The sequence below is a fragment of the Pinus tabuliformis genome, chromosome J (genome assembly GCF_031772625.1).
Source record: "Pinus tabuliformis cultivar Carrire ecotype Pingquan chromosome J, CPIR1, whole genome shotgun sequence".
Classification (NCBI taxonomy): domain Eukaryota; kingdom Viridiplantae; phylum Streptophyta; class Pinopsida; order Pinales; family Pinaceae; genus Pinus; species Pinus tabuliformis.
The window spans coordinates 1419719168-1419731836 of record NC_142295.1 but is presented as its reverse complement, the minus strand read 5'-3'; the positions used below and the strand labels follow the sequence as shown (position 1 = coordinate 1419731836).

At 41.4% G+C, this 12669-nt stretch overlaps 2 protein-coding genes across 4 annotated transcripts in view; both read right to left on the bottom strand.

Moving 5' to 3' along the window:
- LOC149232657 (putative proteasome inhibitor) overlaps positions 1-12669 on the bottom strand; it is a 126608-nt gene that overhangs the window by 24129 nt on the left and 89810 nt on the right. The window lies entirely within an intron of this gene.
- On the bottom strand, positions 11418-12424 carry LOC149232658 (uncharacterized). The gene is made up of 3 exons (XM_089379475.1): positions 12304-12424; positions 12079-12220; positions 11418-11974 (listed from the first exon to the last, which is right to left on the bottom strand). Exons 1-3 carry the CDS (start codon positions 12419-12421, stop codon positions 11491-11493), a joined length of 744 nt encoding a protein of 247 aa, XP_089235601.1. The 5' UTR covers positions 12422-12424; the 3' UTR covers positions 11418-11490.

Below are 12669 nucleotides of genomic sequence, written 5' to 3'. Positions count from 1 at the left end.
TAATGTAATAAATTAGAATGTATCATATATGCTTTATGATTGCACATATTTCTTAAATGTCCTAATATATATATATATATATATTCGCGTTTCCCCGTTTCCAAAATTTGGGGAGGTCGCGTTTCGTATCGCTTCCCGTTTCGGAAACTCGTACCTGTTTCCCCGTTTCGTGCAACCTTGAAAGGTACGTGTTTGGAAATAGAATTTTCAAAGATGTTTTTGAGTTCAGGGTTGTATCAAATTGCAGGAAGTCCACTGGGGACCATGTCCATTGTCACGTAGCACCGAAGGCCTGTGAGTCAGATGGTAACAGGGATGTCTGAGTTCAGAAGGAGCATGAAAATACATGTTTGAGATGTACCGAAGGAAAATCTTACAAGGGGACCATTCCCCTCATGTAGCAGGTCCACAGGTCTGGAACAACCCAAGGGGTTTGAGATTGATAATCAGGAATCTCACATATGCAAGTGGAAGAAAGCCCTCTATGGCTTGAAGCAAAACACCCTGGGCATAGTATGAGAGGATCGATAACTGTCTGATAAAGTTGAGATTCACTAGGAATGAAATGGATCCAAACCATCCGAAGGTTGTGGATGATAGACCTCTCATACCAACACCTTATGAGGACGACCTACTTCTAACAGGTGCAGATCCTCTCATTTGCAGAAGTAAGAGGGAGTTCGATTCCAGATGTGGAATGGTGAACTGCAAGCCTGTGACTATCTCGAGGATCTTAACTTTCAGAAGTTATATGGTAGTGATGTCGGACCAGATTTGGGAAATGCCTCTGAATCTCATAAACTCATTCGCGTTGATGTTCTTGGTGAACTTCCGTCCAGACATATGTTTTGCAGTTAGCATGGTGAGCTCATATTTGGTTGAACCTCACTAGATTGGTGCCAAGAATCTTCTGAGATGTCTTCGGGGCACAATCTCTCATGGATTGAGATACACTGCCGGAAATATGAAACTGCATGATTATTCGAATGTTGACTGGGCAGGCAGTGTGGAGGATCACTAGAGCACTTTCAATGTTGGTTCTCTTTGGATTCTGCTTCGATATCATGGATGAGCAGGAAGCAGAAGTCGGTTGTTATAAGTACCGCCGAGACCGGATACATAACTACGAGTATGACCTCGTATGAAGTTGCCTGGTTGTGGAAACTCTTCAGTGAGTACACATGATGAATACCACTATGATTCTCTGTGACAACCAGAGGTGGGATTCGATTATTGAGGAATCCCGTATTCAATGATTGCTCCAGCAGATAGACATCAGATACTGCCTTATCTGGGATATGGTAAGTCGATGAGCAAGGAGGCTCCATCGCACTGAGATGATGTACAGGTCGCTACACTTTGTCAGAGCCCCGGGGAAAGATCAAATTTGTGATTTTCCCGAATGACTTGGAGTCATCGAGAGACCCTTGTAAAAGGGTCCTACATGTTGCATACATTGAGCTCTGAGAGCTCTGAGAGCTCTGGGGGCTTGCGGTTCTTACTGGAGCAACATACGACCACAGGGCGACTCACCCTCCCTTGGTGGTGTGCAATGGGACAAGATGATTCGCTCTCTTGTGGGACAGGATGATTCGCTCTCCTGTGGACAAGATGATTCGCTCTCCTATGGACAGGATGATTCGCTCTCCTGTGGACAAGATGATTCACTCTCTTGTGGGACAAGATGATTCGCTCTCCAGTGAACAAGATGATTCACTCTCTTGTGGGACAAGATGATTCGCTCTCTTGTGGGATAGGATGATTCGGTCTCCTGTGTAGTGTTAGTGTCAGTCTTTGCAGCCTTCCTCCAATGATCAAACATGCTCTTACAAAGTGATTTTAAGGTTTCAATGTCAAATTTTGTCATTTCAGTGAGTCTTTAAGCAAAATTTGGTCACTAGGCATTAGGTCTAGGGTTTGCTTTTACTCCTTTCAAAGTTGTCCAAATGTCGGTCCATGTCACCATTCAGCTGAGTGCACCATCATTCAGAGGGTTGTCATCATCATGTCAGGGTCCAATGGGTCATTTTACACCTTGTTCATGCTTCATTTGTGCCTAGGTAAGGTTCATTTCCCTCTCCTAGGGTTTTGAAGGCAATTTCTCTTGGATGGTCAAATCATCAGCAAAACTTGCATCCTGATGTTCATACACCTTCCCCTATCCTTAATGTACCTTATTAAACACTTCCCATCACTGAGATCCCCCAAATTCCTCATTTTTCCACAAACCCTAGTTTCTTGCTACAACTTGACAATTTTCTAGGTTGGGCCTGTGTTTAGCCCTTTTGGACCCCTTCCCCTCACTCAATCTTTGAAATTCCACTTTCCCCTACTTCTTAACATCCCTCCCTACTTCCAAAAATTTTCTCAACAATTTAGAAGCCCCTTATCCCCTTCATTTCACTTCATTTCGACAAATCCCCTGTTCCACACATCGGGATAGGTTTTACTCAAATGATGTTTCTGAGAAAGAAAAGATGAATTTTGGAAAACTGAGAGAGTTTTTTGTCCACAATAGGCCAAGTGACCTTGGGAAAATCAAGTTTTCTCCTAGCTTGGTTGGCCAAATGACTTTCTTGATGAGTCAAATGATAAGTAGACACAAAGAGCTTTCCAATGAGCTATCATGAACTCAATTTGGGGTTGAGGAAGACCTTCAAAAGTTGACTGCAACAGCACTCTGCCTTTAGGCAGCCTCATTTTGCACATTTTGACCAGTCTTGGGAGATTTGATTTTTGACAAGGCAAATGAACTCCAAATTGAAAAATTCCAGTTGGGTTGGAAAGTAGACTCAATGACCTTTCCAACGAGCTATCCCGCGCCCAATTTGGACACCGGGAAGGCCTCCAAAAGTCTCCTGGAAAAAGCGCGACGCATTGGGCAGGTGGCGCGGCGCACATAACTGGCATGATGCATTGGGCTGCAATTTCCAGTGCAAATTTACACTGGCATAGCGCATAGAGAAGGCGCGGCGCATAGCGCTGCCAAGCCCAATTTTATCCTAAACTCTCTCAAGTTGCCAAAATTGCTTAAATCTTCGAATGTGCAAGTAAGTCACCATCTCTTCATTGCTAGTGGAGGAGTTTTCTTTAAGGTTTATGGTGATCGTGTAAAGACGAATCAAACCCTACCTCTTGTATCTCTCAAAGGAAACAGTACCTAGGGTTTGCACTGTTGTTTGGTTGCCAAGTCATTCCCTTACCTTGCCACTCCCTCACTCATTTTCCTAGTTTTTTCCCCTATTACCTAATTCCCATAATCCCAAAACAAAATCATATATCCCTATCCCCAATCCTATTTTTCCCAAACCACAAAATTCCCTAAACCCTAATTGTTTTCCCAAACTCTAAAATCATTCCCTAAAACCCCCTCATTCCCTCAAAAGTCCTACAAACAATCTACCCAACCTCTCATACATAGTTCTTCCACATTCCCTCCACAGCCCCTCATACAAATATACCTTTGGCAGCAAAAACCTAATCACCATAAATCTCATCAAGAAACCTCACACATTAGCAAGCATCGGGAGTCTTGGCTTGAAAGAGCCAACATCCACTTAGAGAGACTGCTGGACAAGGCCAACAAGGACAAGGCATTGCTGAGACACATGGCTTTTCATTACATGGCAAGGAATAAAGTTTGCAAGGCAAGAATAAGGAGTTTAAAGGCAAAATTAAGGAAGGCATCAAAGAGGCAAAAGAGGCAAAAGGAGCATGATCGACTTCGGATATTGGCTGAGGCTTCCTTGGCTCAACATAGCTCTTGATAGAGAAGGTCCAGCCCAAATTTCAAAAAATTTGGAGCAATTTTTGCATTTTGAAAATTTTTTGCACAAAAAACAGAGTTTTCCTCCCTATGTGCCACGCCACGTGGAGCTCACTTTTGCTAGGGGGCTCCAAATCACAAACTTTTGCATTTCTAGATTTGTCATGAAAAGTTATGCTTACCTACCTATGGCCAAGAAATTTGGGCGGGTTTTGAGCCCTCAAAGAGGTCAAAAACACTCAAAAAATGACCTCACTGCCCCTATTTTGACACACAAGCAGCAGTCTTGGGAGAATGGACTTTTGGAGGGGCAAATGGAGGCCAAATTGAAAAATTCCACTTGAGTTGGAAAGTAGACAGGCAGACCTTTCCAACAAGCACACTTGCAGCTAATTTGGACACCGGGAAGGCCTCCAAAAGTGGGTCCAAACAGGCAGTACACATAGAGAATCAGGCGCGACGCATAGAGGAAATTTTGCCAGTTTGACCAAGTATTGCTCTGTTTTTCGCCCAGTTTTGGCCAGTTTGACTTCTTCACTTCCTTAATGGCAAATTTTTGATGTAATTTCATGTATATTGATGGATCATGATGTAAATATGTCAAATTCTCACTTGGTAAGGTAGATTCATCAGTTAAAAAGTTGTTTGAAACTGAATGAATCAGTTCCCTAGTTTATAGAGGCAGGCAGTTTCATGGCCTAATTTCTAGTTCCTAGTTTAGAATCAGTTGGATCAGCTCCTAAACATGTGAGCTCGACCCCTAGAGGCTAGGATGAGCTATGGTTTGTCTATATTATGTTGTTTTTCAGTCATTAGCATGGTTGGACTCTTGAGAAAGCCTTGAGCTTCATTGTACATTCATTTTAAGTATTTTGGCTAAGGAATTGAGACTGGGATTTGCAGCACTCTTTGGGATTCATGTGGCAATTTGTCTTGGTACAGTGTTTCTCTTTGTGATTGTGAATTTGTTGCATTATCTATCTTATTTCTTCTGAACTAAACAAACAAGAGTGTAAGTAGAATTCATTGAAAATGCAATGCTCTACTTGAAGTTTTCTTTAGTTGTTTGATGTTTTCAGCTGTTTGGGGAGGATTCATGATTGCTCTTGCCCTCTTCAACACCTCACCTGTCTACTCCGTCCATCTCACTCAAATTTAAGTGCCAAAACAATTGCCTACCTTGCCCCATCGAGATCTCTGCAGAACTGAGCCTCAATCCCCGCACCCCAAAATGTGCCTTTCCCTTTGAGCCAACAAATCATCTTTTATTCAGATCAACTCTCTTGTACTCATACCTAGCCTAAGATCAGAAGATATTTCAGTCATCTCAAGCCCTCATCGATCATTATTTGCTGAGATTGACCCGGAGAGAGCCCTCTCCTGACCTGGTAGGGCTAGCTACCAGGTTGAGCGTGGTTTGATGTTGGCCCTGGATCCTACCTTTTCAGCTTGAGGTAAATCTAGGCACTAACATGTAGCAAGATGATTAGTTCTCCTGTGAGGTCTAGATGATGTGTTCTCTATGACAACTGTGTAGCAGGATGATTAGTTCTCCTATGAGGTCTGGATGATGTGTTCTCCATGACGACTATGTCGCAGGATGATTAGTTCTCCTGTGAGGTCTGGATGATGTGTTCTCCATGACGATTATGTAGCAGGATGATTAGCTCTCCTGTGAGGCCTGGATGAAGTGTAGCAGGATGATTAGTTCTCCTGTGAGGATAGGATTGATTAAGTTCTCTTGTCGAGGCATCCTACCCATGCAGTCTGGGACTCATGGGAGGTACCTCTTATCTAATCAATGAACAGGGAAATGAGGATAGGGACCATAGTAGTACCGATGGACGCATCGCTATATCTACCATACTCCCTATACTAGGATGACCTTCATTGATCTGGGCAATGATAATGGTTTGGGACCAGTTGTAGGAGTTGTACCTACTATGACGTTGACTTCAGGTCGATTGAGACTAGTCTGGGACCAGTGGTACATACTCTGAGACTGACTTCAGGTCAGTGGAGGACTGGTTTGGGACCAGTTGTCGGAGTTGTACCTACTATGACGCTGACTTCGGGTCGGTTGAGACTGGTCTGGGACTAGTGGTACATACTCTGACACTGACTTCGAGCCAATGGAGGACTAGTCTGGGACGAGTGGTAGGAGTTGTACCTACTATGACGCTGACTTCGGGTCGATTGAGACTGGTCTGGGACCAGTGGTACATACTCTGAGACTGACCTCGGGTCAGTGGAGGACTGGTCTGGGACCAGTGGTAGGAATGGTACCCACTATGACGCTGACTTTGGGTCAATTGAGACTGGTCTGGGACCAGTGGTACACACTCTGAGACTGACTTCGGGTCAGTGGAGAATGGTATGAGACATTCTCGATCAATTCTTCTTCTTCATAGTTGAGCAGAGCTAAGTTGAGCTGAGTAGCACTGAGCAAAGCAGAGTAGAGCCAGTAGAGCTTAGCAGAGCCAGCAGAGCTGAGCAAAGCAGAACAGAGCCAGCAGAGCTGAGCAGAGCTAGCAGAGCAGTGCAGGGCACTAATAGCAGAGATAGTACAGTTGGACATATGGATCAACGGATGGAGTTCTCCCCAGTTGAGAGGGAGTGTTAAAATTGGCATCTAGGGCCTAACTCCATGTGGGTCATATTATTTATGGCAGCTGATATTTTTATTAGATCCCTCTCATTGAGAGGTGTACGATTGATCTAAAGATCATCCGATTCCGATAAGTATTTATGAAGTTATGAATTTATTTATGTTATGGACCAATTGTTAAGTCGGCCAGAAACTTATGTAGGCTCAAAAGCCCAACAGTTATGTCTATTCAACCTCTACGTTTTAGTATAAATAGAAGAGGACTTCAAGTCATTTCTACACACACTTGGATCTCTTCCTCTCTCTACTTGTCTTTGGGTTTTAGTAGGAAGAGAGACCCTAAGGAAAAGTTGGAAAAGCCGGAAAAGCCAGAACTGCCGGAAAAGCCAGAACTGCCGAAAAAGCCGGAAATGCCGAAAATACCGGAAAAACCGGAAATGCCAGAAAAACCGAAACTACCGAGAACTGTCGAAACAGCCAGAGCATCTATCTCCGAAGGAAGGTAGCATGATATATGAGATCATGGGCAGCATGAAGCATAATGATCATGGACAGCATGATAGATGAGATCATGGGAAACATGATGAATGGGCAGCATGATAGATGAGATCATGGGCAACATGATGTATGAGATCATGGGCAGCTCAGTGATGTATGAGATCATGAGCAGCGTGATAGTACTACACGGTAAGGTGCAGCAAATGGACGAGATGCAGCACTATGATGGGTGAAGGAGTCACCTTAGAGAATCAGTTGAAGCAATATGTCTTCAACTGATCTCTGTCGATATTAAAAGTCAAAGGATTGACTTCTATTGTAAATGTACTATCTCTCTCACTTTCTCTGCTGAACTTTGAAGAACATAAAAGAAGAATTATCAAGGGTTTCCCCACATTGGGGTTTGTCCTTGGCTAGCGCCACATCTTGTGTCCTCTTGTCTTCTGCGATTTATATTTATGTTCTATATGCAGTTTACTTTATGCTAATGTGATTGCTAATGTGGAAAAGAATTGAAATAAATTGTTCTAGCATAGAACATACCTAAACTTAACAATCTGTCATACGAGTCTCTGACTGCTGCTAATATCTCTGTCACTGAGGCATCTGCATTGCTGCTAACTTTGCATTATGCCATCTGCACTATTTCCAACTCTACACTACGCTCCCCATCATCTCACTAAAATATGTAGGATAGATGTGTTGAAATATGTAACTAGGTTTGGTCTTCATAATGACGTGTAGGAAAAATTATTTTTAGGTCAAGCTCCCATTGTGAGCTCTTAGGGTTGGTCATTGAATCATCAAGTCATTAAATGTCATTGTCATGTATGAGAGACCCATTTGGGCATGTTACATATTGTAAGAAAAATATATTTGAGTCAAAGTCTAGTCAAAGAACTCTCCAAGACCAAGTCATAAAAGCAAAACACAAGTCGGCCTTCTCCAAGCTTCTAGTCGGCCTCAGAACAGTTATAAGTCGGCCTTCAAAGATGGACATGAAGCCTATATATAGGAGGGACTCAGCCTCATTCAAGAACACAAAACACTCTCACAAGTTCGATCAAAGAAGAATAGAAGTGCGAGGAAGAAGAAGGGCATAAAGGAGAAAAGAGAAATCGAATATTTGAATCTGTTTTTGGGTTGAAATCCTTCACACGTGCGAGGTAAGATTAGGGCATCCATCTGTTGCTAGAAGACCAAAGTGCAGACCTCAAGGAAGCCAAATTCTAGCACATGAAAGATATATTTTTGCAAGCCAAAGTTACAAGAAGACAAGTCCAAGGAAAGCGAAGAAGAATCTCTCTCTAATCTGCCCTAGTTTGATCACGTGCGAAAGTTGCAGGAGGTCGAAAGCTGCAGGTAGAAGAGGCCGAAATTACAGTCAAGATTGCAGGTCCGAATTGTTGGTCAGAGGTAAGGTGAAAGCAGTTAAAAAGCAAGTTTGACTTGGATTGAGAAAAACACTTCAAAGAGATAAATTGACTTGGTCTTGGATTCGTCCAATTGAAGATTCTATAAGAAGAAGAATTCAGTGGGTTTTCCTCTCAAGATTGGAGAGGTTTGGCCCTGGCTGATAGCCTATATCTTGTGTCCTTTGTCTCTTTGTTTACTACGTTTTGATAGGTGTTTGATAATAAAAAAAAAACACTATAATAATCAAGCTAAAAGAAGAATCTAATCAAGAAAAGTAAAAAGCATTCACAAGAAGTTATAATAAGCTAGAGAAATCACCTATATTGCTGCCCGTAGATTTCTCAACAAGATGGCAGACTTAAACGCTTGTGGTGCCAAAACAAATATTCAAAAAATTTAAATTGTCTCTTTGATAAATACAAAAATTTGATTCTCATGAGCATGAGGAGCATGCTTTATATGAACAAGTACAACAATAAATATATCAATATGAAGACCGACCATAGCTACAAAATTCAACAGTTTCATGGTTAATAAAGTTCATTTCATGTATCACAAACAACATATGTAATCAAGGACTCTATTGCTACACAGCAAAAGAAGTATGCTAAAATCTGCTTGGAAGGTGTCAAGAAGCATGATCCTTAAATTATGAAGCAACACCCATATTTATGCCAAATCTTGTAGAGTGACAAGTTCAAAGTATTCTCTATATTGGTGAAGGATTGTTTCAAGTATTATGCAGAAGCTCGATGGAGCATACCTTGTTTGATTGTTGACATTTACATACTATTATCCAAGTACTCATGAAAGCTCAGAATTACCACACATAAGGCCTACCCCAAGACAAGATAAGCATGCTAATAAGAGGATGGACCAATATACAGAAGATATCTTGCATTGCACTATTGAGATTATGATTGTATCCGATGCCATTACTTATATGGTAGAGTGTTATGAATAAATATATAGGAAATAATGTAAAATAATGTAAATGATAATAACCGTAAACAATTATTAGTTAATTAGTAATTAGGTTGAAGAGTCATGTCTAAATGAGACATGACTCTCCATGAAGAGACACTTGCTTGGTATATAAGCAAGCCTCTCGTTCTCATTGTATAATCATTCTTATTCACACATTTAATATATAATATTTGTATCCTCATGGATATCTTTATATTCCAAATCTTTTGGAGTAATTAATCTGAAGAAGGAACTTTGTTCACTTCATTTGGTATCAGAGCAGTCGATCCTTTGGCCGCTTCACTGTTGCACAGAGCTCGTTCTCCGGTCACCGGCCCTTGGCCATCAATTGTCATCAACCTTGTTGCTGTCATAATTGAAGCGTTCGCTACACATTGGGAGATTCTCCATTTTTCAGGCCTTTGGCCATTTTTAAAGAAGAAAAAAAAGACCTCTATTAAAAAATAAAAATCGTAAATTTCTTTTTATTGGAAAATTTAAATTAAAAGAAAAGTATAAAAGAAAAATCAGAAATAAAAAAACTGTGGCCATCAAAATTCCAAACTTCCAAACTAGTCTCCCAGCATTGCAGCGCGCGAGCATAATCTTGTGAACCGCAGAACATAGCTTGCACCCTGATTTTCGACTATCAAATGAAACCACAACCATTCCGTCTTTAGTTTGCCATTTCCTCTCTATTTCACCAGCCACCATACGAAGGCATCTGAGTAGTCTGCCCGACTCTTTTTTCATTGCTGCATACCGATTGACGTCATTGAGTAACGCATGCAAGTTTTCTGGCACCGAATCAGTGTAACCACCCGATCGCATTGCTGCTCATTCGACTTCACGTCATAGTGGTGCTAATAAAGACACACCCTAAATTGGATAGGGATTGCCACCTTGCAAGATAACGCCCTGTTGTCATCGCATCCATATCCATAGCCGTCTGCTGCACCCACCGCCGGAGCCCTGATTCCCATCCGCAGCGTTCAGCAAACAGACACGTTGTCACAACATCAGCAACTGAAGTGTTGTCCTCTGCTCGACTCCCTTCAGCCGCCGCCAGTTTCCACTCAAACACCATTCACGTTGTCGCTCGAGCCACATCAACACGGTCACAACCACTTGCGGCTAGCTGACTGTTGTCATCGTAGTGTTGCCACCGGTGCCTACTCCACCGCTCTGCAAAGACATCCTTACAAATTTCCGTCACCGATTTTCGTTACATAAATTCGCACCTATGTGAAGCTCAGACCCTCTTGAAGTGCATAAAAATCAGATCTGTGGGGTATTCCAAGTCTGTTGGTGCAATAGAAAATTGAAGGGTCGCTCAAATTGTATGGTGAACATCGTGACCCTGTCATATGAAAAGACGTGACATTTATATTTATTAAGTGTGGTGACATCATAAAAATTTATACTAAGTGGAACTATTATTATAGTAAGATAATAAAGTTATTAAGGAGGGGATCTTAATATAAAGAAAGGCATAGATATATAGTAGAATTTGAGGTCTTAATTAAAGAAAGGAAGGGTTACTAAGTGAATAAAGTAAAATATTTTACTTTGAAATATAAAATATTTGAAGAACAGAATAATAAGGGGAAATTATTATAAAAAAAAAGAGCTCAAGTTGACATATTGTTTACGTCAAAACATCAACGTAAAATGGAAACTAGTGAGGGAAGATTTCCTAAAACCTTTAGTAAATGTGTTGACACACTATTTAAAATGAAAGGATCACTCGCAGGAAGAGATATCATAATCTCTATCAGTGCTATTGAAAGAAGTAATTATGTTAGTCCTAAATGTGCTAACCAATTGGTGATTCCTAAATCAAATATAGTTGAAACAATTTTCAATGTGGAAAAAGTCGCTGTCGGGATTAATTCGGCAAGGGTCCAAAAGTTGAAAAACTCGGCAAAGTCGGGAGTTTTTTGAAAAAGTCGGCAAAAAGTCGGCAAAATTAAAAAAACACAAAATTATTCATTTTTTTTAACATCTAGAGTATCCACAACATCAAATAAATGCATTTCCACATAAACATGTAAAGAAAGCTAATATATAATATGTATATGAAGTCTAGTGCTGCATCACATATCAAAATAGTGAATCCACTCCTGAATTTTGAGTCCTGTCTGAGTTTCAACTCTCAAGAGTAAAAATATCAACAAAAAATATAATAAATGTACATCATGAGTCATCTAAAAGTCATCAAGTAATCACTAATCAGTCACTGAGATCCTCTTCCCCTTTTACGGGAATAGGGAATGGCTTTGCCTTTTCCTCTAGAGGAAGAAGACCCTGCCCCTGAGGATACAAAAGGAAATGGACTCAATCGTCCTCTAGAAGCTGATGGAAGAGGTGGCCTCTGTGCTACGCTGCCGCTGCTGCTGCCCACCCTAGATGGTGTCACCTCCTCCTCAGCATCCTCATCCAGCTCTGCTACTGCCTCCTGACCCTGATGTTGCTCCGCCTCCTCCTCCTCTATCTCTAGCTCTCCCTCCTCTGCAACTGCTACATCCTCTAGATCCACACCTAACCAATCCGGGATCGTGTCCAAGATTGGCCTCTCAGTCTCGACTCTCCATGCAGCGGTGGTATCAATATTGTCCAATGAGATGGCTTCCACATCAGTAGGTTTCTGAAGCTGTCTCACCCACAATCGAAGATTGTAGTAGACGTATACCATGTCATTGAGGCGTTTGGATTCCAATCTGTATTAAGGTCATAGATTGTAAATTAGTACTTAAAAAATTTAAATATTAAAATTAATCAAATGAATTCAAAAAATTTAATTTGAAATCTTTTTAGTTTTTACCTGTTGCGCTTTTTGGAGTGTATTTTGTCAAATACACTCCAGTTGCGCTCACACCCAGAGGAACTGCATGTTTGGCTGAGCACTCGAATGGCAAGATTTTGGAGATTTGGTACTCTGGCACCATAGCTTGTCCACCAAGCATCTACAAGTTAAAAGAAAAATGAGAAACATAAAAAAAAACATTGAAATTCTAAACTTGAAAATTTGAAACAAACTGAAACTTACCTGGCATTTTGGTCGTCCTATTCTGAATAGCCATGTCAAAACAAAATGTGCCAGTGGCCATCCTATAGACCTCCATTTCTTTAGAAATCTCCTCACGTTCTCGCCTAGATGACACCATCCTCTCGACACAAGTGAAGAATCCATCCATCACCTCGGCATCAAATCTGAAACCACAAGCATAAGAAAATGCAGGGTTGAGGTAGACACCTGCAGCATGAATGGGGCGATGGAGGGTATTGTTCCATCGCTGATCAATCACTCCCCATATGACCTGTTGTTTCTCCAACCCCTCGTCTCCCTTATCTGCATAATAAGCACAGATGGCTTCTTTGGCCCTATCCATGGCCTCATACAAGTAGCCCATTG

What these genes read in the sequence shown, in the direction of transcription:
- LOC149232658 (XM_089379475.1), bottom strand. Translation starts at nt 12,421, where the DNA reads ATGGTGTCATCTAGGCGAGAACGTGAGGAGATTTCTAAAGAAATGGAG. An exon ending in TAGGACGACCAAAATGCCAG is followed by an intron (nt 12,221 to 12,303) that starts GTAAGTTTCAGT and finishes TTTAACTTGTAG; the next exon opens with ATGCTTGGTGGACAAGCTAT. An exon ending in CACTCCAAAAAGCGCAACAG is followed by an intron (nt 11,975 to 12,078) that starts GTAAAAACTAAA and finishes ACCTTAATACAG; the next exon opens with ATTGGAATCCAAACGCCTCA.